This window comes from Lissotriton helveticus, chromosome 7, assembly GCF_964261635.1.
Source record: "Lissotriton helveticus chromosome 7, aLisHel1.1, whole genome shotgun sequence".
In the NCBI taxonomy this organism is placed as follows: domain Eukaryota; kingdom Metazoa; phylum Chordata; class Amphibia; order Caudata; family Salamandridae; genus Lissotriton; species Lissotriton helveticus.
In genome coordinates, this window is record NC_136068.1 from 1,455,117,607 (window position 1) to 1,455,143,607 (window position 26,001).

At 46.7% G+C, this 26,001-nt stretch overlaps 1 protein-coding gene across 1 annotated transcript in view; it reads right to left on the reverse strand.

The window, feature by feature from the left end:
• LOC144770358 (uncharacterized protein ZSWIM9-like) overlaps positions 1–26,001 on the reverse strand; it is an 85,310-nt gene that overhangs the window by 37,289 nt on the left and 22,020 nt on the right. The window contains exon 3 of the mRNA XM_078654823.1: positions 18,747–18,991. Coding sequence (XP_078510949.1) covers positions 18,747–18,991 — 245 coding nt within the window. The remainder of the gene's footprint in view (positions 1–18,746; positions 18,992–26,001) is intronic.

The following is a 26,001-nucleotide window of genomic DNA, read 5'->3' on the forward strand; positions in this document are numbered from 1 at the left end:
GGTTGTAGGTGCGATTTTACTGCATCTACTGTGAAACCTAGACTTGCAGTAGAATGATTGTTGTCGGGGTGCTTTGTAAATATGTGTTGCTTTGATAAGCCAATCATCTAGATATGGAAATACATGTATATTTTGTCTCCTGAAATGGGCTGCTATTACTGCCAGACATTTGGTAAATACCCTAAGGGCTGTGGTGACCCCGAACTGTAGCACTTTGAACTGAAAGTGCTGCCCGTTTAAGAGAAATCTGAGATATTGCTTGTGTGCTGGATGAATTGGAATGTGGGAGTATGCATCCTTTAGATACAATGCCGTTATAAAATCTCCTATTTGGAGAAGTGGGATTATATTGTGAAGAGTGACCTTATGGACATGTTCTGATAGACTTTTAAACAATTTTATCCTAAGATCTAACATAGGTCTTAGAGTTCGATCCTTTTTGGGAATTAGAAAGTAAAGGGAGAAAACCCCCTTTCCCTGTTGTTGTACTGGCACAGATTCTATTGCTCCTTTTTTAGGTCGAAGCCTGCGTTGCAGCACATGCGCTGTCGCAGGCGAGAGTTCTTGTTAGCAAGAAGGGGCATGAAACCACGCCCCTTCTTCCATTGGCCGGCCTCGCCAAACAGAGACCTGCCACTGGACAAAGCCCGTGTTCGGATGATTTGTCCGGCTGTGATCCCGCCTCTCGAGGACTGGGTGACGCGACTTACGGTGTCGCAAGCGTATTTTCTAAAATATCGCCATGGCAACCATGAGTCAGGTCACCAGTCCAGGAGGGGCGGGATTCATTATCGCGTTTCCGGTATTTTTTTTTGTTGCAGTCATTCCTGCGCGTTCCTCGGCGGTGGAGGAGATAGGGGAGAGGCGGTGCTGTTTGGGACGAAACAATCGATTTGTTGAGCGTTTTCCTTATGGCTCTTTTAATAATAACGTTTCGACACCTGCTTCCGGCGGCTTATAATGAGCTACAAATGCGATCTACTGGACTGCCTTGTCGGATGTAGTATCTCGAGCCCAACCCCCAGCAGTTCTCTCTGGGGGCCCATTTTTGCCTGACTCTCCACGTGATTTTCCTGGGACGATTCAGGGTTACAGCAAAGCTTTAAGACAAGTGTTGTATTCATTTTGAAACATTTGAAAGCTGCTACTGGACTGCAGCAGTAGAACCGAAAAGTGTGAAATTCTGGAATGTTCACAGAACATCTTTGTTTTCCAGAGATCGAGAGTCCATGTAATCAAAGCACCCTCGTGCCATTGGAGCCTCAGTTTAACGCCAATTTACCCTGTTCGCTTTACACTGATTTATGCTTCACATAAATGCAATCGTATGGAGTATTTTGTTTTCATTACATCACGCAGCTACATGGCTTCACAGTATTAAAAGAGTCAATGGAACGTAGTCGACGTGTTGGGAAAACAGGAAAGTTTTCAGAACCTTACGAAATCCAAAGAAATTACCAATATCTCTCAATTTATGTATCAGCCTGTTCCTCAGAGCATATGCTAGATCAGCACCAGAATGTTCTTCTGTATGTACGAGGATGTAAGGATTGGACTGGTTTTCATCTGCATTTGAGACCGGAGAGAGCAGTTAGCAGTGTCATGTTTTTTACAGAATTGTCAGTTCAGAATTTTCACATTTGTTACAGACCCGGTGGGCCATATACAGACGTTGAACAACACCATAAGCTCCGTGGGCCGCCAATGCGACTTCGCCAGTGCCCTAGAAACATGTCAAACATCTGCATTCTTTGCACCTCTCTCTCCTCAAAGTTTTGGGTCATCTGTAACAGGATTCTAGCAAACAAATCACTATGTAAGGACTGTTCTGCAGCCTTTAGAAGCCCGACTTATGGAACGTTTCTTAATCTGAAAGAGCAGGCAGAGTCAGTCCAAACTTGAACACCACTATTGATTTGCTCTGCGGTTTTTAACTCAGACGTCCATGAACACAAACAATGACCACCAGTTCTGTGGTTTCATGGGCTTCGAAGCTGCATTGGGTTAGGTGGATCAGAAGGTCTTCTGGGAGAAGCTTTTAAAATGTTAAATTCTACGGGGCTTTTTTACAAGCCCTTTGCGCCGCCTGACGTACCGATGGTGCAAGAGGCTTGTAAATAATCCCCAGCATTTTTAAATTGTTTTATCTAGATAATGGGTCCGAAGCTCAGGTGGTACTTGTTGCCAGTGCACAGTCAAAATGTCCATTGGCATATCATTAATACAAGGCTGCGTCTTTGGCTAACTATTAATAGTCTCTGGTTTTTCAAAATCTAACTAGCAAACTTCTAATTTTTGGTTTAAGAGAAAAAAAGGTAGTTTAGAGAATACAAAATACAGGAGTGCAAAATATCAGCAAGTTTTGTGAGATATTCCATTTATAACGATTCCCAAATGAATTAAAAAGGAGGAAACACCACATATCAGATATCCGATCCCAGGCCCTGCTAATGATAGCAAATGTTAAACATACACACAACTACTAACGATTCCTAACAAGCATTTGCAATACAATAGGTCTCGCATTTTAGAAACTTTGACCTATTGATATTGTAAATGATGCCTTTTATTATTCCAGGTTTTCTAAACACAAATGAAAAGGCATTGTCATTTACAATGCCAATAGCAACAAATCTCACATTTGCGAGACATATTGCATTGCAAATGCTTGTTTTTACTAGAGCTTGAATTTCTTCTTTTAACAGGTTTTGATGTTGTGTAGATATTTTGTGAAAACAGGGTGGTAGGTTTGGAGGAGTTGAGATTAGCTCCAGACAATAACTATGTGGGATAAAATTGAACACCCATTGATTTGATGTTAACCCATTGTGGAAAGAACTGTTGTAGTCTTTCCCCGACAGGTATTATGTGATCGAAAGAATGGTAGTTGAGTCACTGTTTAGTTGTAGTAGAGGAAGTTTTTTTGTTAAAACCTCCAAGCCCCTGCTATTATTCCCTCTGTAGGATCCTCTATAATATCCTCTTTGGGGACTTGTTTGAGTTTTGTTAAAAAAGGGGTGGATGCCTGTGGTGGTTGATTTACATCCTCTGTGATATGTAGAGTGCCGAAAAGTGCCCTTTGAGACTGTGTTTGTAGTGTTCCCATTAATTTCGCAGTCGTATTGTCTTTTTTTAATTATTTTCTAGCAAAGTTTCCACTTGTGGACCAAAAAGGTGTTCACCATCAAAAGAAGACCAATAATATTTTGTTGTACTTATGGTTTAAAACCAGATACCCTTAGCCATGCATGCTTTCTTAGCATAAGGCTGATATTTATTTCCCCAGCTGCTGTATCGGCTGCATCAAGAGCACACCGTATGTTCATGTTTTTGTGCTTGATACAAGTTTACCCTGTAATGTAATTTGGTATGCCTGTTTTTTGTATTGTTCTGGGAGATGTTGTAAAATGTCTTCCATTTTGTCCCAGTGTGACCTACCATACCGTGATAACATACATATAGAGTTTGAAAAATTCTCCAGTGATTAGAAGATTGTGTTGCAACCCTTTTCCCTGCTGTGTCTATAAGTTTGCTCTCGTAATCAAGTGGTGGAGCATCAAGTTATTTGAGAGTTCACTCTTTTACGTTGCAACTACTAAGGAATCGGGTGTAAGCAGAGTCAGAATATAGGTAGGCTCTGTTGTGAAACGTTTATATATTTATTTTGTCCACTCTTAAAGTAATAATTCTAGATTTTAAGGGCTCTTTAAAAATATTAGTAGCATGTCCAATCATACCCTTTAACCCTGCAAGGTTGATTTTTGTGTGGAGGAAAGCGTTTCAACTAAAAAGTCATCCTCTATTTCCTCAGTATGCAAAGGTACCTTATGAAAATGTGCTGCTATATTTATAAGGTCATAATATGTAGTAGTATCATCTGGTGGAAAGGGTTTAGAGGGATTAAGGTCTGGATCCGCGACATCAGGCGGATGTGTGTCTAATGTATCCCAATCATCTTGTGGGGGCAATGTGTGTTGATCATCATCATCACTCCAATCCCCTGTAAAAGAGTGTATTGACCCTTCTGAGTGTATATCCCCATAGTCTGGAGACTGTTGAGGTCAAGGTGTATGTTGTATTGGAGCAGGAGTAATCTTAAGTGGACTGGTGGCTTTATCCTCCAGTTTTCTTTTTTGGCAGGAATTACATGTTCTTGAGGAGGTCCTGAAGTAATACAGCAGTCTTGGTAGCGCCACCATCTTCAGAAGCGCCACCCTTCCTGCTACCGAAAGCGGCAGTGTATGCCAGAACGCGATGCTCCCCCTGATCCCTCGCACTGCTCTATTCACATTGCCCTCCACCAGATCCGCCTGTTCATGATAAATGTTAGTTCCCAAATATGGCAGACAACAGGGCTCCGATCTTATTCTATTCGTTCTATCAGGGGCTCCCATTGCTCGGCGCGCCGGGAAGAGGCTAGTCTTCTCCCAGTTCACGCACAGCCCTGAAGCCGCCCCAAACTCCCTCAACAGGACCGTCGCTCCCATTAAGTCCTCACCAGGGGCTGCCAGAAACATCAGCAGATCATCCGCATAGAGCGATTTATAATGCATTGCTCCCCGCATCTCTAGCCCAGTGTAGTTGCTCCCCGTTCTGGCTCGCACCACTAGGGGTGCAATCGCCAATGCGAACAATAGCGGAGAAAGCGAGCAGCCCTGTCGTGTCCCACCGAGCAAGGTGTCGACACTGTCCCCCCTGTTCGCACCCGGGCTGTCGCTGAGTTATATAATATTGGAGTCCACATCGCAAACTCCTCCCCCAGTTCCATTTTGAGCATAACCTGAAAGAGAAATGGCCATTCTAGGCTATCAAATGCCTTCTCTATGTCCACTGAGAGAATCAGGGCAGACGGCATCAGGCCCTGGCAGTTCTCCAGAATTTGCAATAGGCGTCTCACATTAATAGACGTGTTACGCTTAGGTATGAAACCCGACTGATCTTGGTGTATTAATTGCGATATTTATTCATTTTATTTTTGACATTTCTAAAGCGCAACAAATACCCGTAGGCGTCTCGGCGCTAAAACTGCCCTATTTTTCATTGGGAAACTGGAGATCATGGTGGAAGATTATTGCTCAAAGAGCCAAGTTTTTAGTTGTTTACGAAACTGGAAGAGGGAAGGGCTTTGCCTGATATGTTGGGGGAGAGTATTCCACAGTTTCGGGGCAGCCACCAAAAAGCGGCGATCGCCCCAAGAAACTGTTCTAGCCCGTGGAACAGTTAGCTGCTGGAGGGTGGCTGATCGGAGCAGTCTACTTGGTTTATAGTGTTGGAGTTGCTCTTTGAGAAAATATGGACCTTGATCATTCAGAGCCTTGTAAACTATGCATAAGGATTTAAAGTGTATTCTATTCCTAATTGTAAGCCAGTGATATTCCTTTATGACTTTTGATGTGGGCTCAAACTTTGTTTTCCTCGCAAGTAAGCGAGCTGCGGCATTTTGAATGGATTGAAGTTTCCTTATGACTCTGGATTGTGCGTTAAGGAATAATCCGTTGCAGTAGTCCAGAGTGGACAGTACTAATGAGCTGATCAGAGTTTTGATAGCTGTTTCCGGGAGAAACGGACGAATCTTCCTAATCATCTTTAATTTAAAATGAGCTGTGGATGCTGTTTTTTTAGCGTGGTCCATAAAAGTTAGTCCATCGTCAAAGATGATACCCAGGTTCCTGACCTTGGCTGTGGGGTTTGGAGGGGTGCCAAAAGTTTCTGGCCACCAGTTTAATGGCCAACTCGGGAAAAGGGGTCCAAAGATGACCACCTCAGTTTTATCTGAGTTCAGTCTTAAACAGTTACTGGCCATCCATTCTCCTATGTCTTGCAGTCCTTTATTAAATTTCTTTGCTATTTGAGGCCCGTCACCTTTAATAGCTAGCACCAACTGAGTGTCGTCAGCATAGGAGGTTAGGCTCATCCCATGTGCTTTGATGACATTAGCAAGGTCCGACACATAGATATTAAAAAGTGTCGGACTGAGGGATGAGCCTTGAGGAACTCCACATGGTGACGATTGTGGTGTCGATTGAAAGGGTCCTAGGGTGACCGCTTGCGTTCTATTCACTAGAAAAGATGCAAGCAGGTCTTTGGCAGAGTGACCAAGGCCGATCTTTTCGACACGGTCGACCAAGATGGTATGGTCGACCGTGTCGAAGGCTGCAGACAGGTCCAGCATTACCAGAATCGCTGTTCCCCCCTGGTCCCTAATTGTCCTGATGTCATCAGCAGCCTTTATCAAGGCTGTTTCCGTCCCATGATGTTTCCGAAAAACGAATTGTGTGTCATCCAATCTATGATGTTTTTCAATGTATTCGGATAACTGGGCGTTCATAGCCTTTTCTACTACTTTGGCCACAAAAGGGAGACTCGCAATGGGCCTATAGTTTTTCAGATCTTGTTTATCAAGGGAGGTTTTTTTTAGTAAAGGTTTTAATAAAGTGTTTTTTAGCGGGTCTGGATATATGCCTGAGAGCATGATTAAGTTACAGACTTGGGTAAGTGCTGGAATAATAGAGTCCATTACAGGCGGGAGAATTGAGAAAGGACAAGGATCCAGGGCCGAGCCTGTTTTTATTGTGGACACTATTGTTCTTATGTGTTCTTTTGTTACCGCCTGGAAACTTGGGAACATGTTTTCTGTACGAGGCGTGAGGGAGCTACCTGTCCCTAGAGGTGGTTTGGTAACAAAGGTTTGGTAGATATCGTCTACCTTGGTATAGAAATAAGTTGCCAGTGAATCACATAGTGCTTGTGAAGGAGGAGGGGTAAGATCTGGGGTGTTACCTGACAGTAGTTTGGTGATTTGGTACAATCGTCTACTTGAGTTTTTTGCCTCGTGAATTTGGTCAGAATAGAAGGCTTTTTTTGCCTTTGTGATCATACCTTTATAGAGTGCCAGTGATTCTTTGTAACATATCTTGCTGGCTATGTCGTAGGTGTTCCTCCATAATCTTTCTTTGATCCTGTTAGTATGTTTTTGTGCCCTCAATTCTTTAGTGTACCACGGGGCAGTGGGTTTGGCTCTATTTCTAGAAATTACTTTGATCGGAGCTAGCTGATTAGCTGCCTGACCCAACCAGGACTGGAATTGTTGTAATGCCAAGTTTTGTTCGCCAGATAAGACTGGGCAAGTTTGATCCAGCCTAGTGCTAAAGTCATCCTGATTTATATTTTTCCAGTCTTTGAACGATTTTTGAGATGGTGGGACTGAAATTTTATTGGAAGAGGTGTTGGTGATGAACTTGGCAAGTATAGCGTGGTGATCTGTCCATGGCATAGGGAGGATGTTGGTTATTTGGAAACCATCAACGCTAGAAAAAATGGCATCCAAAATGTGGCCTGCCGAGTGGGTCGGGGAAGTGACTAATTGTTTTAAGCCCAATGTTTCCATGTCGGAGGTTAGCATAGCTGTATCAGCTTGGTTATCTTTGTCCAAATGAAAATTTAGGTCGCCTAGGACCGTAAATGAGCTTTCAGTGGCGACTGATTCCATTATAGTGTTAATACTAGCAAGGAATCCAGCCTTCGGTCCAGGGGGGCGATATATCAAAATTCCTTTAAAATTAAAAAAGGCTGATAGCTTAATGTCGAACTGCATCGCTTCACAAGAAGTGGATGGAATTAGGTTTGTTCTGGCCGGGAACTGTTCTCTGGCTATAATTGCCAATCCTCCTCCTTTTTTTCTACTGCCTCTATCCTGACGGTATACTTTGTATCCGTCCGGTACTGCAATTGCCAGGTCTGGCTCAGATGATTCGTCCATCCAAGTTTCGGTGACGAACAGGATGTCGAGTGTGGTGTCGGTTATGAAATCCGCAATCTCTTGCCTATGCTTACCAAGTGAGCGGGCGTTGATCAGAGCAACTGTAGTGACCTTCTCTTTTAGATCGCTTGCTTGGGGAGTATTGGTCGGAGGCAGTTGTATGGGTATTTTGTAATTACAGTATACACATTGTGTGATAAAGTCCAGTGGGTTCAGAAAAGGGTCTATTCTCGTGCAGCATATGTTAGGTAGCGGCCGTAGTGCCAATAGGCTGTGTTGCGTATAAGTCTGCATTTTATGTATCGCAGACAGGCCAGGGGTGGTGGCCCTAGGCCCGGTTCCGGCGCAGACGGGCGCAGACGGGCTTGCCTTGACGGGATGGTCTAGTGATTTTATACATACTGATGGAGGAGGAGGGTAGGAGGGCTCGAACCACTAGCCCGCAACCCTTACCTCCCTCAAGATGGCCGCTAAGGTGGATCGAGTGGAGTAGTCAGCGCGATAATTCCGAGGCGCTGAGACAGGGGGAGCCTATATTATAGCCTCGGTGCGACGCTAATCTCGCGCCGAGGTTGGTCGGTATTTCTAAAATTGCAGTTAAAATATTTACAGATTGTAAAAATAAACGCGCTATTACTCAGCAGCGTTTGACAAGCAGGCACAAGAGAGTGAAAAGAGATCCCCGGCTATGCGCCTCAGGGGAGAAATGAAAATCACAGTTTTGCAGGTTAGGAAGAAACTTCCTCTTAAGTAGTCTGGGAGGGCGGGTGGGCTCGAACCACTAGCCCGCAACCCTTACCTCCCTCAAGATGGCCGCTAAGGTGGATCGAGTGGAGTAGTCAGCGCGATAATTCCGAGGCGCTGAGACAGGGGGAGCCTATATTATAGCCTCGGTGCGACGCTAATCTCGCGCCGAGGTTGGTCGGTATTTCTAAAATTGCACAGTTAAAATATTTACAGATTGTAAAAATAAATGCGCTATTACTCAGCAGCGTTTGACAAGCAGGCACAAGAGAGTGAAAAGAGATCCCCCGGCTATGCGCCTCAGGGGAGAAATGAAAATCACAGTTTTGCAGGTTAGGAAGAAACTTCCTCTTAAGTAGTCTGGGAGGGCTCAAACCACTAGCCCGCAACCCTTACCTCCCTCAAGATGGCCGCTAAGGTGGATCGAGTGGAGTAGTCAGCGCGATAATTCCGAGGCGCTGAGACAGGGGGAGTAAGCGGGACGCCAATATCTTGCTCAAGATTTTGGAGTCAGCTGTCAGCATTGATAGCGGGCGATATGCTTTCATATCTGTAGCTTTCCTTCTCGGCTTCAGAAGAGGAATAATAATAGCTTCCCTAGTGGTTTTAGGCAGCCTCCCTTCTTTATACGCCTCCCGATAAATCATCTGCAAACGTGGAACTAAACAATCTGTGTATTTGGAATTGAACTCTATAGGAAGACCATCCACCCCAGGTGTCTTATTACGGGACATGTGCTTAATCGCGTTCCTTATCTCACCCACCGTAATCTCACTTCCCAGCAGATCCTCCTGCTCTTTGCTCAAGCTCGGTAGAGCCACCTCATCCTGTATGCCATCAGGTCCCTGCGGCAGTTGGCTACTATATAGCCCTGTATAATACTCTAGAAACAGTCTGTTGATCCCCGCTTGTGTTCACCATCTCCCCTGATGGGGCTACCAAACCCAATATCGACTCTCCCCTGGGCATCGGGTTAGCCAGGCACACCAGCAGCGTGCTCGATTTGCCACCTCTGCGTGCATCCTTGCTCTGCAACTCTTATAATCAAAGGAACGTCATCTCTCCACCTGAACCGCCTCTGCCTCCCTAGCTTTAGAGACATCAGCCTGCACTCCCGGGTTCCCAGGTCCAATCACTTTGGGTGGAGTTGCAAAAGCAACAAAGGACTTGTTCTAGCCCCTGATTTAAACATTCAGTTTGACCATCTGTCTGGGGATGAAACCCTGATGATAGGGCTACTTCAATATAAAGGGATTTGCAAAAGTGTTTCCAAAACCAGGATATATATACGGAGGTCCTCGTTCGGATATGATGATCTGCGGAAGACCATGAAGGTGGTAAATCTCCTGTATGAAGATTTTTCCAAGTTCTTTTGTGGTAGGTAGTTTCGTTATAGCAGTGAAATGTGCCATTTTGGAAAAGGAGTCTACTGTCACCATAATGACTTGGTTACCTGCAGAAGGAGGTAGAGAGGAAATTAAATCAGTGGACACTGTATGCCATGGTGCGGTTTGAACAGGTAGGGGCTGGAGTAACCCCACAGGTTTAGTGTGAGGTGTTTTGGCTTGGGCACAGACAGGACAATAGGATATTTGGATCTCAGTATCTTTTCTTATTGATGGCCATCAAAAGGAGCGAAGTAATAACTCTAGAGTATTTTTTAAACCACGATGGCCAGCAACAGGATAATAATTACATCTGTAAGGCTTCAAGTTGTACTTTTTGGGTTGGGAAGAACAATGCTTTACCATAGTAATAGTATCTATCTTGTCACTTAATCTGGTAATTCAGCTTCTTCCATTCTTCTTGGTTTAGGGAGTTAAACTCTGATTGGACTCGGTCTATGAATGATTGAACTGTGCCAATGATTAGTTGTGGCTCAATTATGTTTTGTTGTGGAGGCATTAGACCTTCTGGATATCAACGGGATAAGGCATCTGCTAGACTGTTCAGAGTCCCTGGTATACAAGTAATGGCAAAATTGTATTGGCTAAAAAAGTAAGCTCATTGAGCCCGACGACTATTCTGACACAATGTTGCGAAGACATTGTAGATTCCCATGATCTGTTCTGATTTCAAACAGTTTTCTTGGTAACCATTAGGAACTCTCTCTATTAACGACAGGCCAACTTCATGGCTAACAGCTCTTTTGGAGAAGCACAGCACCTATTGCTCTGTCTGAAGCGTCTGTTTTTACAATAAACTTCCTTGTTGTATCTGGATGACATAAAAGGGGAACTTGAGCGAATGCCTGTTTCAACGACTGAAAAGTTCTTTCAGCAGCTTTGGTCCATGTGGATCCTAGTCAGAGATTTTCCTTCTTTAAGGTTTAGGAGATATAACGTGTACGGTGAGCAAATAGATGAATTGGCGATAGAAGTTTGTCAAACCTAAAAGACATTGGGTTTCTAGGATGGTTGAAGGCGATTGCCAATCTAAAATAGCCTTGACTTTTTGTGGATCCATGGCAATCCCTTTCTTGATGATCCGGTAACCCAAATATTCCACTTCAGATTTGTCGAATTTACACTTCTCAGGCTTACAGAAAAGACTATTTTGAAGTAGTCTTTTCAGGACTTGAGCGACATGTGCATAATACAACTCCGGAGCAGCTGAATAAAGCAGAATGTCATCCAAATATATTACAACAATCTGATTTAAGAGATCCGAGAACACTTTATCCATGAATTTAGCTGCAGTGTGCGTGGGAGTATCCACCCTAGGACCTCTGAAAGGCAGGCAAACATCCCCCTTCAAAAGCGGTCAAGGGAGAGACAAAGCCAGACTGTATGAATAAATGTACCCTCCTCTCAACTGTAGAGAAGACACATAGGAGAAGCGATCAACCCTGCCCTCCACAGACGCACTCGAGTAAAGTAAACCCTGTATAAATACATGAACTGGACTAGGAAAAGTCGCAATAGCCGCCGCCCAGTCCTGTCTATATCGGTCAGAAAAAATAGGACATTGTCCGCAAATAATGTGATTCTATCGGACAGGCCCGGCGCCCACTCGAATCCCCAGACCTACGCATCAATACCCACCCAAGCAGCCAGAATCAATACCCACCCAAGCAGCCAGAGGCTCCATAGCTAACCCAAATAAGTATGGGGACAGGGGCCAATCGCCTCTTGCCCCACATTTCCACTCTGGTACACCCTGACCAGGCTGGGTTCATGCCTCAGAGGGCGACCAGGAACAATATTAGGATGAGCGCAGAGTGGAGATGTGGGGCAAGCGGCGATTGGCCAAGGCTTTGGCCAGAACCTTTGCCTCTACATTTAAGAGGGAAATCGGATGATACGAAGCATGTTGCTCCGGGGGCCTGCCTGGTTTGTGGAACACCACCACCTCCGCATGTCTCCAGTCTGGTGGTAGGGAGCTCCGCTCCTGGGCCTCCTCCACCACAGGTCGAAAATGGGGGGGGGGGGGGGACAGCTGTGTAAAATATTGTTGAAAAAATTCACTGGGGAATCCATTAGGTTCCGGTGCCTTCCCAGGGGTTGAGCTCCCCCAGGGCCGTGCCCAATTCTTCATCAGTCAGTGGTAGCTCCAATTGCTCCCGCACCTCATCTGACACAGTTTTAGGTGGGAGGTCAGTTATGAATTTATCAATCACGGCGGCCGATAGGCATTCTCGGGGAGCATACAGCTCTGCATAGTAGGCGGCGGCAAAGCTTTTGGCTATGGCCAGGGGGTCTGTAAGCAACTCTCTCTCCGGACCCAAGACTCCCAGCAAGGTCTGGGATGGAAGGTACCTTGACAGACGGTGCAGCATCTTGCTGGACTTGTCACCCCATTGATATACTCTGCTAAGCGTCGCCAGACAAACTTGGCGGGCCCGTCCATCAGAAGAGTCGCATAATTCTGTTAAGCCATCAATAATTGCCTCCTGGACTGGCCTCCCCATGTCTCCCGGCTCATGCGTTCGAGTTCCTCCATTCCTGCTTCTGCTCGCAGCAGTTCTGCCCTGCGCTTCCTACGTGCCACCGCACACCAGGATATATTCACCCCCCTCAGTGTTGGCTTCAAGGCCTCCCACAGTGTCTTGGCACTAGATACAGACCCCACATTAACCTTCAGGTAATGATCAATAGCTTCACTCATGTGATCTTTATAGTCGATATTCTGCAGGTGCCATACTGAGAGGCACCACTTAAACGGCTGCTGTCCCCGACCTATCTGGACTGTGAGGGTCACCAGGGAATGGTCTGACAGGCCCCGGGGCAGAATCTCCACTAACACTACCCTGCCTTCCGCCACTCTGGGAACAAAGAGATAGTCAATTCTGGAATATGAATCATGAACCGCAGACATGTAGGTAAGTTCCGGACTATCACCGTTAAGTCGCCGCCATACATCAACCCAATCAAGTCCCGTCACGAAGGAGTGCAGCCTTGTGGGGCGACCATTCTCCGGATCACCCCCCGCCCGCCATCTGTCCCTGGCCAGCTCCATGACATCGTTCCAATCCCCACCAACTACAGAGAGTGCTTCTCGCATATCCGACCATAAAGTCATAAGCCGTTCTACCAGATTCCATTGGAGGGGAGGGGGAGCGTATGCCCAGCACTAGGGGGTCTTCCCCTATCTTGCCCCGAAGAAACAGATACCACCCCTGTGTGTCCGTCCATTGTTTATTATGGGTCTAAGGGACCCTGCAGTGTATCAGTATCGCTACTCCTGTAAACTCCTCATAAAGCCAGAGTGGAAGACCTGCTGAAACCCACCCCGCTGGAGGAAGAGGGCCTTCGTACCCATGAGGTGTGTTTCAGGCAACACAAGGATATCGGACCCGGCCCGCTTGGCCTGTTGAAATATGGCCCCACGTTTTATTTTGTCCAGGGCTCCACGAGTGTTCCAGGTAACAATGCGAAGGGGGTCCCCCTCCCTTTACTAGATGTGCTGACCATCAGAGCGGGCATCCACTACTATAGTAGACCCGGGGACTGTGCAGTGCATATGTGAAGAGCAGCGATCTAGTAGCGAAAGAGTGATCTGGGAACGTAAACAACCCCCACCCAACAAACCCCCCACCCTGTACCTCAAAAACTCTGAAGCATCTGTCGCAGCGGGGCTGGACCTGAATCCCCAACGGGGGAATGGGAGCCACCCCGACCAATGGATCCCCAACTTACAGCCCATGCCTCCCGGGCCTATCCCTCGCCAGGAAGAGCCTGGCAAGAAAACCAGCCTGTGCCAGTGTCTCTCCGATTAGCAGTGAGCAGTCTAGAATCCTGCAGTTCCTCGTGGATCCATAAATCAATCTGCCGCCCTGAAGTGGAGCCTTCCCCGAGGAGGCGCCGCAGGACTGGGAGCGGCGCCGAGATCGTGACCGTCTGTTACCCCTCAGCTGACCCTGGGGACCCTTCCGAACCATCTAGCTTGATGAGGAATCAGATTCTCTTGCAGGTGGTGTTTGCACTCTCACCCGCACCGTCTCGTCAGTCCATTTGAAGACCTCTTCAGGAGTGTCAAAAAAGTGCGTGCGGGAGCGGTATACACCCTCAGGTGGGCAGGGAACAGGAGAGCTAAAGGTCCCTCAGACGGGCCTTCGCCGCCATGAACGATTGCCGCTGTTGCTGCACCAGACGCGTATAGTCAGGAAAAATAAGGATGCATGCATTTTCATAGAGCAGCGGCTCCTTTGCTCAAGCCTGCTTCAATATGGCATCGCAATCAAGGTAGTTCAAATGTTTCGATATAACTGGCTGTGGGCAACCCCAGTGGGGGCTTCTGCATGAGCGCTCTGTGAGCACGCTTTATAACAAAGCAATGAGACAGGGCCTCCGGGGGGGAGCCAACTCTCCAGCCACTGCGTGAGGAAGCACTCCATATTGCCCCTCTCACAACCCTCCGAGAACCCAACAAAGCAGAGGTGGTTGCGTCAGGCCCATCCCTCCACATACCTCCACTCGCAATGCAAGTGCCTTCTGAGCGTTCTCCATGTCAGCCACTTTTTTCTTTAGTGAGGTGACATCGCCCTCCACTCCAGAGATACGAGTTTCAGCTTCCGTGATCCGCGACACTGCGTTGCAAAAGTCTTGTCTCAGCAGCATGACACCAGAGCCGACTGTTCCAGTTTTCGCATCCAGCATGTCCCTGGATTGAGTGATGGCCGCCATAAGAGCTGCATTATCAGGCATCGCCCCCTGCTGTCCTCCCGGTGACCCAGCAGTCACTCCTGCATCTGTTTATTTGTCAATAGGGCCTTGCTTGGCTGTGCCGCCACCGCCCTGGTCCCGTATCATGGCGGCTCTCAACGCTCCCTACACAAGTTTGTGAAGCCCGGGGAGGAAGCAAATTCAGGGATAGTCCACTGTGAGCCCCCACGGCCCGGTCTGACTGCCGATTTGGGGCCCACAAGAAGACGCCCCAGAGCTGAGGCCAGCACGCAGCCCAGTGGCCACAATATAGCTGGTACCACCAAGGATCCGCGGCGTCACTCAGTCCACCCTACTACGTCCTGGGTCCAGGATGGAGGCCCCCAGAACCGGCACCCCCCCAAAGGCCCACAGCCTGTCCAGCACACACGCCTCTGGGCCGCCCAACCCCTCTGACGTACACCAGCCACCGCCTGGTCGAGGGTCTCCAATGGCGCCCATACTGCCCGACCAGCTGCAGAGAGGATCGTCTCTGGTGGGGGCTGAGAGGGGTCCCTAAGGAGGAAGAGGGCATGCCTCTTCTGTGTCCAGATGTTGGTCCAGGGGCCTTCCCATACACGCCTCAGCCCTCTACCGCCGATGCCTCTGTTCCCTTCACGGCTCAACAGCACCGCTGCACTCCTTCTACGAAGCAGGCCAGGGGGGATGGGTCCAGGTGAATATGCCTATCTATGCAAGGTCTGTAAGCTGCAAATACCTCGGGCCCCCACCGCCGTCAGGGGGGGATCGCCAAGGACGTCGCTTGGACATGGACAACGACCCCCACTCCCCCGCTCTGCTCCCCATCTCCACAGCCTGCTCTGGCCGCCGAGCCTGCCCGCCAAATTTTGCCGCAGGCTGTGCCACGGAGAAGTGGCCGGCCCCCTGTCGGCTGCCTCCACCCGCTGGTCGATCTCAGCGATAATCTGCTCCATTCCCTCGCGGGGATACCACGTCGAGGCTGCCGCTCTCTCCCGGCTCCGGGCTCCAACTCTCTTCAGTGCGGCGCCTCGACCAGCCAGGCCTCGCCCCCTCACGGCCCAGTCTCGCCTAAAACTTAAGTATGCCGCCACTAACTCCCACAGGCGTCCCAAAGGCACTCTGGGTGATGTTGTGGACACCACAGGACCACAGGGTCGTTGCTATGGTCCGTGTGACATCGTAGAGGTAGGATAATTGCAGGATATACAGCAGGCTGGACGGAGCTCGTTCAGCAAGCGTCCGCCATGCTGGCTTGCTAAACACCCCCCCCCCCACACCCCAGGGTTCTTCTTTTTGTTCGGTGTACTATTTCTGCTATTAAAACTTCTGTCAATAAATAAAAAAAAAATTTTTTTTTTTTAAAGAAGAGAGGGAGAAATCTATAAGCACTGCTGAATTAGGAACAAGTTCACTGATGGCTAAAGAAATTGGCCTTACTCATCCTCCTCTTTGGAGATATTTATCCCCCAGAAAAATTGTTCTCTAGTTGTTCACAGAGCGCTTGAGAAGGTCATTTATGTACTGTTTGGAAAGAATGTTTTAGTGGATTTTTTGCAGAAATTGTGTTTGAATAACAAATTAGTCTAGTGTTAATCTGGTTCGTATAATTTGTGATTTCTTTTTATATTCTAGTTTGGCTCCCTCATTGTTTCTTCATCATTTCTGTTCTGTCACAATTTTGTTTTGACCTTCTTGTTACTGGGAATACCAAGGTAATATTTCATACGGTTTACTGTCAATTTTGATTGTGCGACAGAGAAAAAAGCATTTTCTGTTTTCACATACAGAACAAGTAGGAAGACCAAAGGTTGAACTTGACGCAGTAGTCCAGACCTATCTTAGATGAGGAAGCTCAGATCAGAAAAATAGGCATATGTATACATACACTCGGTTGTACTCAAGTGAGGGTAACCAAAGTCAAAACCTTTAAAAGTCAAGCTCAGCCAGGAGAGTACTTTCTACTAGTTAGTAGCAGATTGCCACATGGAGTCTTTCCAAATATGTATAGGATGAGTTTTAAGCAGATCGACATTGTGTCCATGTCTGACTTTGAGAAGGGGGTAACAGTCACAAATTGATGACAAATAGGAGTCAGTTTATGAAACCTGGAAATGTCAGCCGACCTCTTAAGTCCTCTGATTTCCAACAGGTTTAGTTGTCTTTTTTGGTCTTGCCTGAGACAGCGCAAGCGTTGTCGCTTCCAAGTCATTTTGTTTAGTTACAGGGGAGAGCGTGTGCCAGCTTCAATTCCGCTTTGTGCGTTGTCCCTCCCCTGGAGCATGGCCAGAGAAATTCTTCTTTGTCCAGTTTCTTTCCATTGCTGGCGCTTTCAGAGCTACTTTTTTTTGTTTCAGCCCCCCCCCTACTCCCCACGTACGAGTGCATGTGTTTGAAGGCCATTACACCACTTTCTGTCCCACTCAGTGTTGTTGGATGTATGATGGTACATCACAAACGCTTACATCGTATGCCATAACATCGTAATTGTTACATGGCATGTTCCCTTAGATCGCGAGTAATCACAACGCATACCATTACGTTGCATTTGTATAGCAATGCATGCAAAATACATTCACTCCGCATACAGACACCCCGCATGCTTTTAAATTGCAATTTTTACCTGTATGAGCAGTTCCCTTCACCCGACCCTACACCATAATCTTTGAATCATAAAACAGTACCCTACAATATGGCACGCTAACACTTCCCTAAACCCTACGTCCTAAACAGTAAATGCTGTAAAGCAAGCCTACACTACAACCTCAACCCTAAGCCCTTATCCCCAAAGGCCAAAACAGTACCTATACTGCAACTAGCCCTAAGCCCTAACGCAAGCCCAAAGCAGCACCTATAAAACTAGTAGCCCTAAGCCCTAGTGCCTGAAGCCAAAAACAGCACCTATACTACCATTGACCCTAAGCCCTACCGCAATACCAAACAGTACCTATACTACAAGAAGGCCTAAGCCCTAACGCAACCCCAAAACAGCACCCATTCTACTAGTAGCCCTAAGCCCTAATGCCGGAATTCAAAAACAGCACCATACTACCATTAGCCCTAACCCCCAAAGCCCTAAATAAGAGCACCTCCTTAACTCTCTCGCCGTTGCTCCAGCGTTGTCTCGATGCCCCCCGTAGCCCATCTCGGCGCACCTCCATTACATCCCATGTGTTGGGAATGCATGCGTTCTGAAAGCGCATGCGATGTAATGGCGTGCGTAGACAACGCACGCGTCGTAACGTCCCGTGCGTTTTAAGTGCACGCGATGCAAACGCATGCCTTGAGATGGATATCTCCCAGTGTTGTTGCTTGCTTCCTCCTGCCCGGTCCCGACATGCTGCTTGTCCTTTCCCATCCTCTCGCTCCGGTTGTTGTTGCTTGCCTCCTCCCACCTGGTTTAGCATTGCTGCTTGTCCCCTCTCACCAACATTAACACAGAGTTGGTTGCCATTATTATTGCTTCCCCTCCCTACCCTCCTGTCCCGCTTAGGTGACACCTACCGAGTTTGCCAATGATTGTTTGTATGATGGTAAAGATGGACCTAAATCCGATGACTGGGGGGGGAGCGGTATGGGCGGTGGGGGATGGGAGCGACTACAACCGGAAGATGGTATCTGCAGTCTGAGAAACTGAGGGGTTTGGGTTGACACAGACTTGGTGCAAGAAACATTAAAACTTGTAACCAGTGTGTTTGCTTTTTTAAATCCCACCACTGGTTAGCAGGATCCATGAAAAGGTCATGCTGCATTACACTATTCAAGATGCATTCAGGGACATTACACAGCACTCTAGGACCAGCACTTATTTATGATACTGTGTTTAATATATAAATATGTATAAAATCTTTGGATCTTCCACTGGCCAGATTATTTTAAACAATTGCCACCCAATGTTAGCTTTTTTTTATCCTCTTACCTTTCATAGCCCATGAATCCATACCCACAAAAACCCCTATGGCTCCCCAAACCCCATTCTCATCTCCGAATTTCATGGATAGACTATTACCCATCACTCTCCATGGACATCTTATTTGCCTCTACTGGTCAGAGCAGCATGACTACCCCTCTAATTTCCCACAGGGGACATCAATTTAAGCATCTGAGAAAAACGCACTTACGTGTCCACCCTGATGTTGGCGTTTAATTCCTTGCAAGCAACCCGCAGAAAGTTGTACTTCAAGGCCTCCACCACTTCAGGCGACGGTGGGTTACTCGCCCATTTGCACTTGCTAAGGGAGGAGGAGTTCTTGACGAAGAACAGGGCTTTAGTATCCATGCACAACTTGTCGAAAAATGTGCTAAACTCTTCCAGGGAGTAGAATTGCTTGCCCAGCAAGCTTTTCTCTTCCATCGTGGGACACCACTAGAAAGAAAATAAAAGGTTAAAACTTCAGGATACTAACCAAGTAAGATGGCGTTTTTCCCTACCATTCAGAAATTAACAATATGGCTGTCTCTCAATATCCACTATGCTCCTCACTTTCGGACTCATTCTCCTAGTCTCTCCAGACATATACTTCACTTCTCCTCCAAGACTGTCACCACCAGTATATTTCCAACATCACTGCCCCTTCCAGAGTCCCACACTCTCAATATGTCCTTCACCATTACTTACCCTATTCAGAAATGTACTTTTCTAAAGATGCTTACTCCATTGTCACTCTGACCCATTCTAGCTCTCTTATAGTATATATCAAGGACATACAAACTGTACAAGAAAGGATAGCCTCTTTATTTTATATAATGCTTGGAATGTGAATTGCATGGGAGACGCTAAAATCTGTACACTGGTTTATTTAAAACAGACTCTTTGGGGTGGATGGGATGTGCTCAACACACTGAGATGCAGACATGACTTTGTGAATCTCTGGGCCACAACAGCTTGATCAGCCCATATCTTGAATTGATGCTTGGAGTCAGGAAGCCCTAATATGTCAAGCCTGAAAAGCAGCAGTACCCTCGATGTTGATTAAACAAGGAGCACCGCAGAAGAAGCCTTGGTGCTCAGGTCTGGGTACAGAGTTCTGGCACAGCATCATGGACTACCCAAAATTATTTTTTCTTGGGTCCTAGACGTGAAGGAAGGCATAGAGGTCCATACTTAAAGAGTATACAGAGTCAACCTCCAAAGAAAGGGCAAAAGCAACTGCCTGCTAGACACAGTGGACAAATAGTCTGGGAAGCATGGTTAAAGAGTTCCATGATCTGATGCTTCAACCCGTTACCCTTTACCTTAACAAAACAGGAGTCATTTGAGTAGATCACAGAAGTACCTGGCAAGAACTTTATAAAGTCTTGAGTTCATTTTCAGATGGAATATGAAACTCATCTTGGGATCATCATTTTTGATGGGATGTTGCTCACAAGTCTCGAGGAAGAGGAAAATGCAGCATTGTCCCCTAATCAAGAACAATGGTGAGACAGTCTTGAGAAAAGAGGAACATCATGAGAGAAAGAAATAATGAGTGGATATGGAGATTGACTCTCTTGGGCCTGGTGCTGGCCGTGCCAAAGGTTTCCAATGGGCATTGAACTTTACACATTAAGAAAGTCTGAGACAAGATATAATGTACAACAAAAGTGAGAGCTGGCTGTACAGATCATTACCCAGTTCATGGTTTATCTGAAGGAAGGGCTGAGTGGACGAAAGTTCAAGAAAGACAAGTGTCGCTGTTCGTATCAGTGCATATTGAGCTTCAGACACTGAGTTGTACATATATTTGTTCTTTCTATAATATATGTTAGGTCAAGGTAGAGTATTACCTTAGTTATTGATAAAAATTAATTCGAGTTTAAGGCATAGAGTGAATCCCATGGATAGAATTGTTCTCAAGGTAAGAAAGGGCTATGAATAACAGGTGGAACAAAGTGAGAAACAAGTGTACTATTCAATGTTTTAATCTTTAACGTCAGAAGACTAAATTCCCCAAGCAAAAAGTTCGAGAGTATTCCTAACCTAGGTAGTGTTCTTGAAGGAAATCACTTTAAAAAAAGCAAACTCACGTAAGTTCAGATCAAACCATTACAATCCTGAAACATATACAATAGCAGACAATAGAACGTATGAAGCAGCAATCCTTCTTTGAACACACTAGAAGTAGCACTCCTAGAATACAATGACGTTGATTAATGTCTAGAATCAGACTCAGCAAGTTCATCACAAGGACACTGAGTAAACTACGGAGAGATCATTCTTGGATGGGAGATTTGAATCAAAGCATGGATGGAAATTTGATGGAGATATCTGAGAAAGAAGAGACAATCCGGACGGATGCCAAGTGCAGAATGGGAAATAAGCAACTTTACATGAAGGATTTTAGGAGTTGGTGTGAAAGGTCAAGAAGCAAGGAGAGGAGATCACTTTACCAGGTTAGCTTAAATGTGCAACAACCTGCGGAGCCCCAAAATAGGAATCCACATAAGACTGATAAAATCAAGTCAAGCGGGAAGAGGACTTCCTTCAGTTAAACATCTTTCGAAAACTAAGCAAGCCCAAGAAATTATAACGATTTCTGAAACTGGGACAACAGATTGTAGAAAATAAAAGTGAATATTGAAGAAGAGCCCAGTAAGGGGAAAGCGAGAACTCTGGGGGGCGCTAGAGGGTGCACAGCGGAATGGCTGCTTGATACGACAGCTCCCCCGACCAGGTCCATTCCACGATGTGTAAGTGCGTTTAACGTATATCCAGCGAGCGCTCAGAGACAGGCACGGGTGTTGGAATGCATGGGCTCTGAGGTGAGTATACCACCAAGCTGCTTTGACACCACTTCGGTAAGAAAACCAAGGGGTAACGGCGGCTGCATTGGGCGGACTGTGTGCTGTGCAAGATGGCGGTGCCCTATGGCGTTCTTCGGTCGGAGTGTTTATGGTAACGTTCCCAGTGTAAACAAGGTCAGACAAAAACTTGCGACACTAGGTGGGCACTATGCGCGGCGCTAGCCTATCTGAACTGTGTAGAGCGCTGATAGCATGGATTGTGGTGAAAACCCGTATTATTGTGCGGGCCATGCGGGGCTGAAACAAGATGGCGCCTCACACTGCCGATAGCTGACGACTAACGTGTAACGCGCCCTGCAGCCACGGCACAACAACAATACTGGCAGGCACGGCCCTGTGACCTCCTATCCTAACAGAAGTCTCCGGTATCTTTCTATGCCCCGTATGGTGAAGACGGCCGCGGTACATGCTAGGCAGCGTCTCCCCTTGTAGGCGCACGAGCCCCTGTTGCTGCGCGCAGACACGGCACCATATGTTTCTTTGAGAGCTATGCGAGGGACATGCGGTGATCGTCAGTGAAGTATTGCGAAGTAACTATGTTGGCTGATCTGGTGGGCAATACTAGCTGTCGAGGTGGTTGTCGCATGGCGCGATTCCTACACTGAATGTCGGCCTGCCCTGCCTACCAAGGTCCGGTATGCGGATATATCTTAACGTGGCAAAGCTACTGATTGCGGGCCCCCCTCGCTAATACACTGTGGGCAGTAAACGTATCCAGGGATCATATTGCTTGGCATTATCCATAACCGACCTGAAAACCTGTTGGATCTGTACTATTGCCTCTGCTGTTGGCTGTCCATGGACATTGGTAGGGACCCATCCATATTATAGCGACGACCCTGCAAACTCCGGGTGTACGAGTACCCTGTGTTAAAGGTCCTTCCACCTACCATAGTGTGTCATTGGCATATCTCTGACTGTGTTGCTAAACGCAAACATGGGAAAGCCTGGGAAACAGCAATCCAAGCTACCATTTGAGGCCAAGAAACACAGCAAGGGCGCAACAGCTCACTCGGATACAGAGCTTGACAACAAAGTGGTGGCAAATAGAGGTATGGAACAAGTATTGCAAGCTATTCAACAGAGTCTCCAGGACATAAAAATGGGAAACGAGACACCATTACACAACGCGGCAACAACATGGCGGCCAAATTGGATAAGCATGGGGAGAGCCTGATCAAAGCTGAAACTAGACTCTCTGCAGTGGAGGACGAATCTCATGCTACTACCACAAAATGTTCGGACATGGAAAAGATATTGGAGGTCATCCGTAATAAGACAGAGGATTTGGAAGCGAGAACGCGCCGGAACAATGTCCGCATCACAGGCGTACTGGAATCCACTAATACCGGCAGAATGGAAACATATGTGGAGGAGTTGATCCGTAGCGTGTTCCGCACGGAACCTTTCTCAACCGTCCTGCTGGTGGAGCGTGCCCATCGATCCCTTGCCCCAAGGCCAAAACCCTGGGCTCTCCCACGACCCATTGTCGCACGTATTCTTAATTACAGAGACAGGGATGCCATTTTGAGGCTGGCTCTTGAGAAACACGACAGCAACTACCAAGGTAAGGCGTTGGAATTCTACCCGGATTTCACAGTAGCGGTCCAACTTGCACGCAAAGAGTATAACCCGGCGAAGAAATTGCGCGAACTGGGAATTGAATATGCCATGCTCTACCCAGCACGACTTAAAGTGACACAAGATGGCCGCTCTACCATTCTCCGAACTCCACAGGACTTTCTGAAAAAGCTCAACCGCAGACGCAAAGAGAAACACCGGGAAGAGCGGCACCAAGACTCAGACTGAGCGATCACTGGTATGGTAAAAGGGAACAAGTTCCAGCGCCTAATGTCTGGTAAGCCACACGCACACGCTACTGTTTATATATTAGATTGCCATCTTTCTTGCTTCGCAGTGCTAGATTACAGGACTTGGACATGTTCGGAGACCCCCACGTTCTAGAAACATTACTAGCACCATGTGCCTATGGCACTGCACTGCTCCGATGTGGATCGCTGGGGACATGTTTCAATCTAGAGATGTCCTGTGCGCACTGACAGGACACTTGTGTTGGCTGTCGTACCCATCTATCTAAGGTTAAATTCTCTGGCTGTCGTACCCATCTATCTAAGGTTAAATTCTCTATCTACGCTCTATCAGAAAACTGTTGCTGTCCGCGCTGTGAGGTCAACCAAACTGTACCCAGAGCTCCCTCACTATTGCTGACATCTATTGTACATAAATGGTAGCACCTCCATTGTCACTTTTATGTGGGCGATTTGTTGTATATATAACCTGTACTTAGCAATATATGCGGAGTTCACCTACCGGTCCCCGTGTTAGCATCTATTAATGAAACACATTGTAGGTTATGTTATAGAGCTGTGACTGATGTTGGGTTTTTAAATGCCGATGTTCTCACCTATGCATTCCTAATGTCTGCGTTGTTCTGTAACCACACTTCGATTATCCCACATCCGTGTAGCTAACGAGTGCCTGGTCACATCCATTATGATGGATGTTGATATGTGCACGAGGCAGACCGCCCCGAGTGGGTGCTCCCCAACCACTGTTTGGTTTCAAGGTTGCTTCTCTAAGGGATTGTCTTTGGCATAGTTGGGATGCTGAAGTGGGTGGGGTTGTTGGGTTTTGTTCTACAGACCAATGCACTTGAGAAGCATCGCAGATTTCCAGTATTCTACTGCACTATGTAACGCTATGACTTCAAGACGACAGCATTTAAAGGTTATACATGCTACAACTGTCACTCTATTTTCTGTATGATGTTTAGGTCCGCAGATGTTCGCTGAGACACTACAACCAAAGCATATAAATTTACTGACTTGGAACATTAGAGAGTTAAAAAATCCGAAGATTTGACAAATCTTTGCATATTTTGATAGGCAGAAAGTGTATATTGCCCTCCTTCAGGAGACACATCGCTCCTCACACAGTTAATAATATTGGCCGTAGATGGGCAGAATCAGTACATGGCTCGAATGAATTACTCCTCCTACTCTAGGGGGGTCCTCATTTTAATCGGGAAAGGTCTGAATTTCAATATCACGGAGGTCCTAAAGGATGAAGAGGGGCGATATATCATAGTGGTAGGGGTCTTGTGAGGGCAACGGCTGGCTTTAGGAAACACCTATGGCCCTAATGTAGATGACCCTGACTCTTATCATAGAGTGTGGCGTACACTGTATGAGCTGCGAGATTTTCAGTTTCTGTGGGGTGTGGATTTCAATATCGCTTTACAGGAGGGTCTGGACAGATCTGGGAACACAACCGAGCTGCACAAACGTGCCTTAGCTACACTAAAAGATATTATGTCTGATATGCGACTTACTGACATATGGAGGGCACGCTATCCAGCACATACAGAAACCACTCACACAACAGCAGCGCACAATAGTTGGTCACATATTGACTACTGGCTAGGTACAGACGACATGTCGCTCTGGACAAATAGGATTAGACATTTACCCAGAACACTGTCCGATCATAACCCGGTACTACTTTCATTAACCCTACCACACTATACTCCCCCTCCTTTTAGTTGGAGATTTAATGCTACCGCTTTACTGGACTCAGTATACACGGACACTATGCACACGGCTATAACTGAGTATTTTGAGCTGAACGCCCCAACGACTGAGGACCCAGGGTTGCTATGGGAGGCTTTCAAAGCGACGATTAGGGGCATTTGCATTAGCATCACTGCAGGCATTCTTAAATATATAAGGCAACAGGCTTTTCACACGAGAAAATAGGCTACGTGACCTAGAGCAGGACTATAAGCGCACACGAAATACCAAATTGTTAGGGGAAATCAGAACTGTCCTAACAGAGTATCAATCATATGCTAATGACAAACTAAAATATATCACAAAACGCCACATTGCGCGTTCCTATGGTGAGGGAGGCAGGCCCGGCAGAACCTTGGCGACCAAAATATGTACGGCTCGAGCCCCACAACCAATCCAGGTTATTAGAGACTCTGAGGCCACCCCATGGTATGATGCACAAAGTATACTGTGGAAATTCATGCTAGCATACGGGAAACTGTACACATCCCACCCCACTACAAATGCAGAGGAAATTATGGAATACTTGGCCGACGTGTCGATAGCATGGCTATCGGATGCAAAAAGAGAATACCTCTCACTGCCTGACACCGTTGAGGAAGTAACGGCTGTTATTAAATCCCTACCGAATGGTAAGGCACCGGGACCCGACGGCTTCACGTGTGAATTTGATAAATCGTTTGCAGATTTATTAGCTAATCATCAGGTTCAAATGTATGGTGACGCACATGATAAACAAAGGCTCCCGCCAACTTTACGGGAAGCCATGTTGATCGCCCTGTTGAAACCGGACAAGGATCCGGAATATTGCGATTCCTACAGACCCCTTTACCTTATAAATGCTGATATGAAGATTATTGCCAAACTGATTGCCACACGTCTTCAACCTTTGATGCCACTATTGGTCCTACCGGAAAAATCGGGCTTTATCCCGTCACGGTCCACGACACATAACACAAGAATATTGTTTGCATTATCACATTACTTAGTTCCCGACATCAAG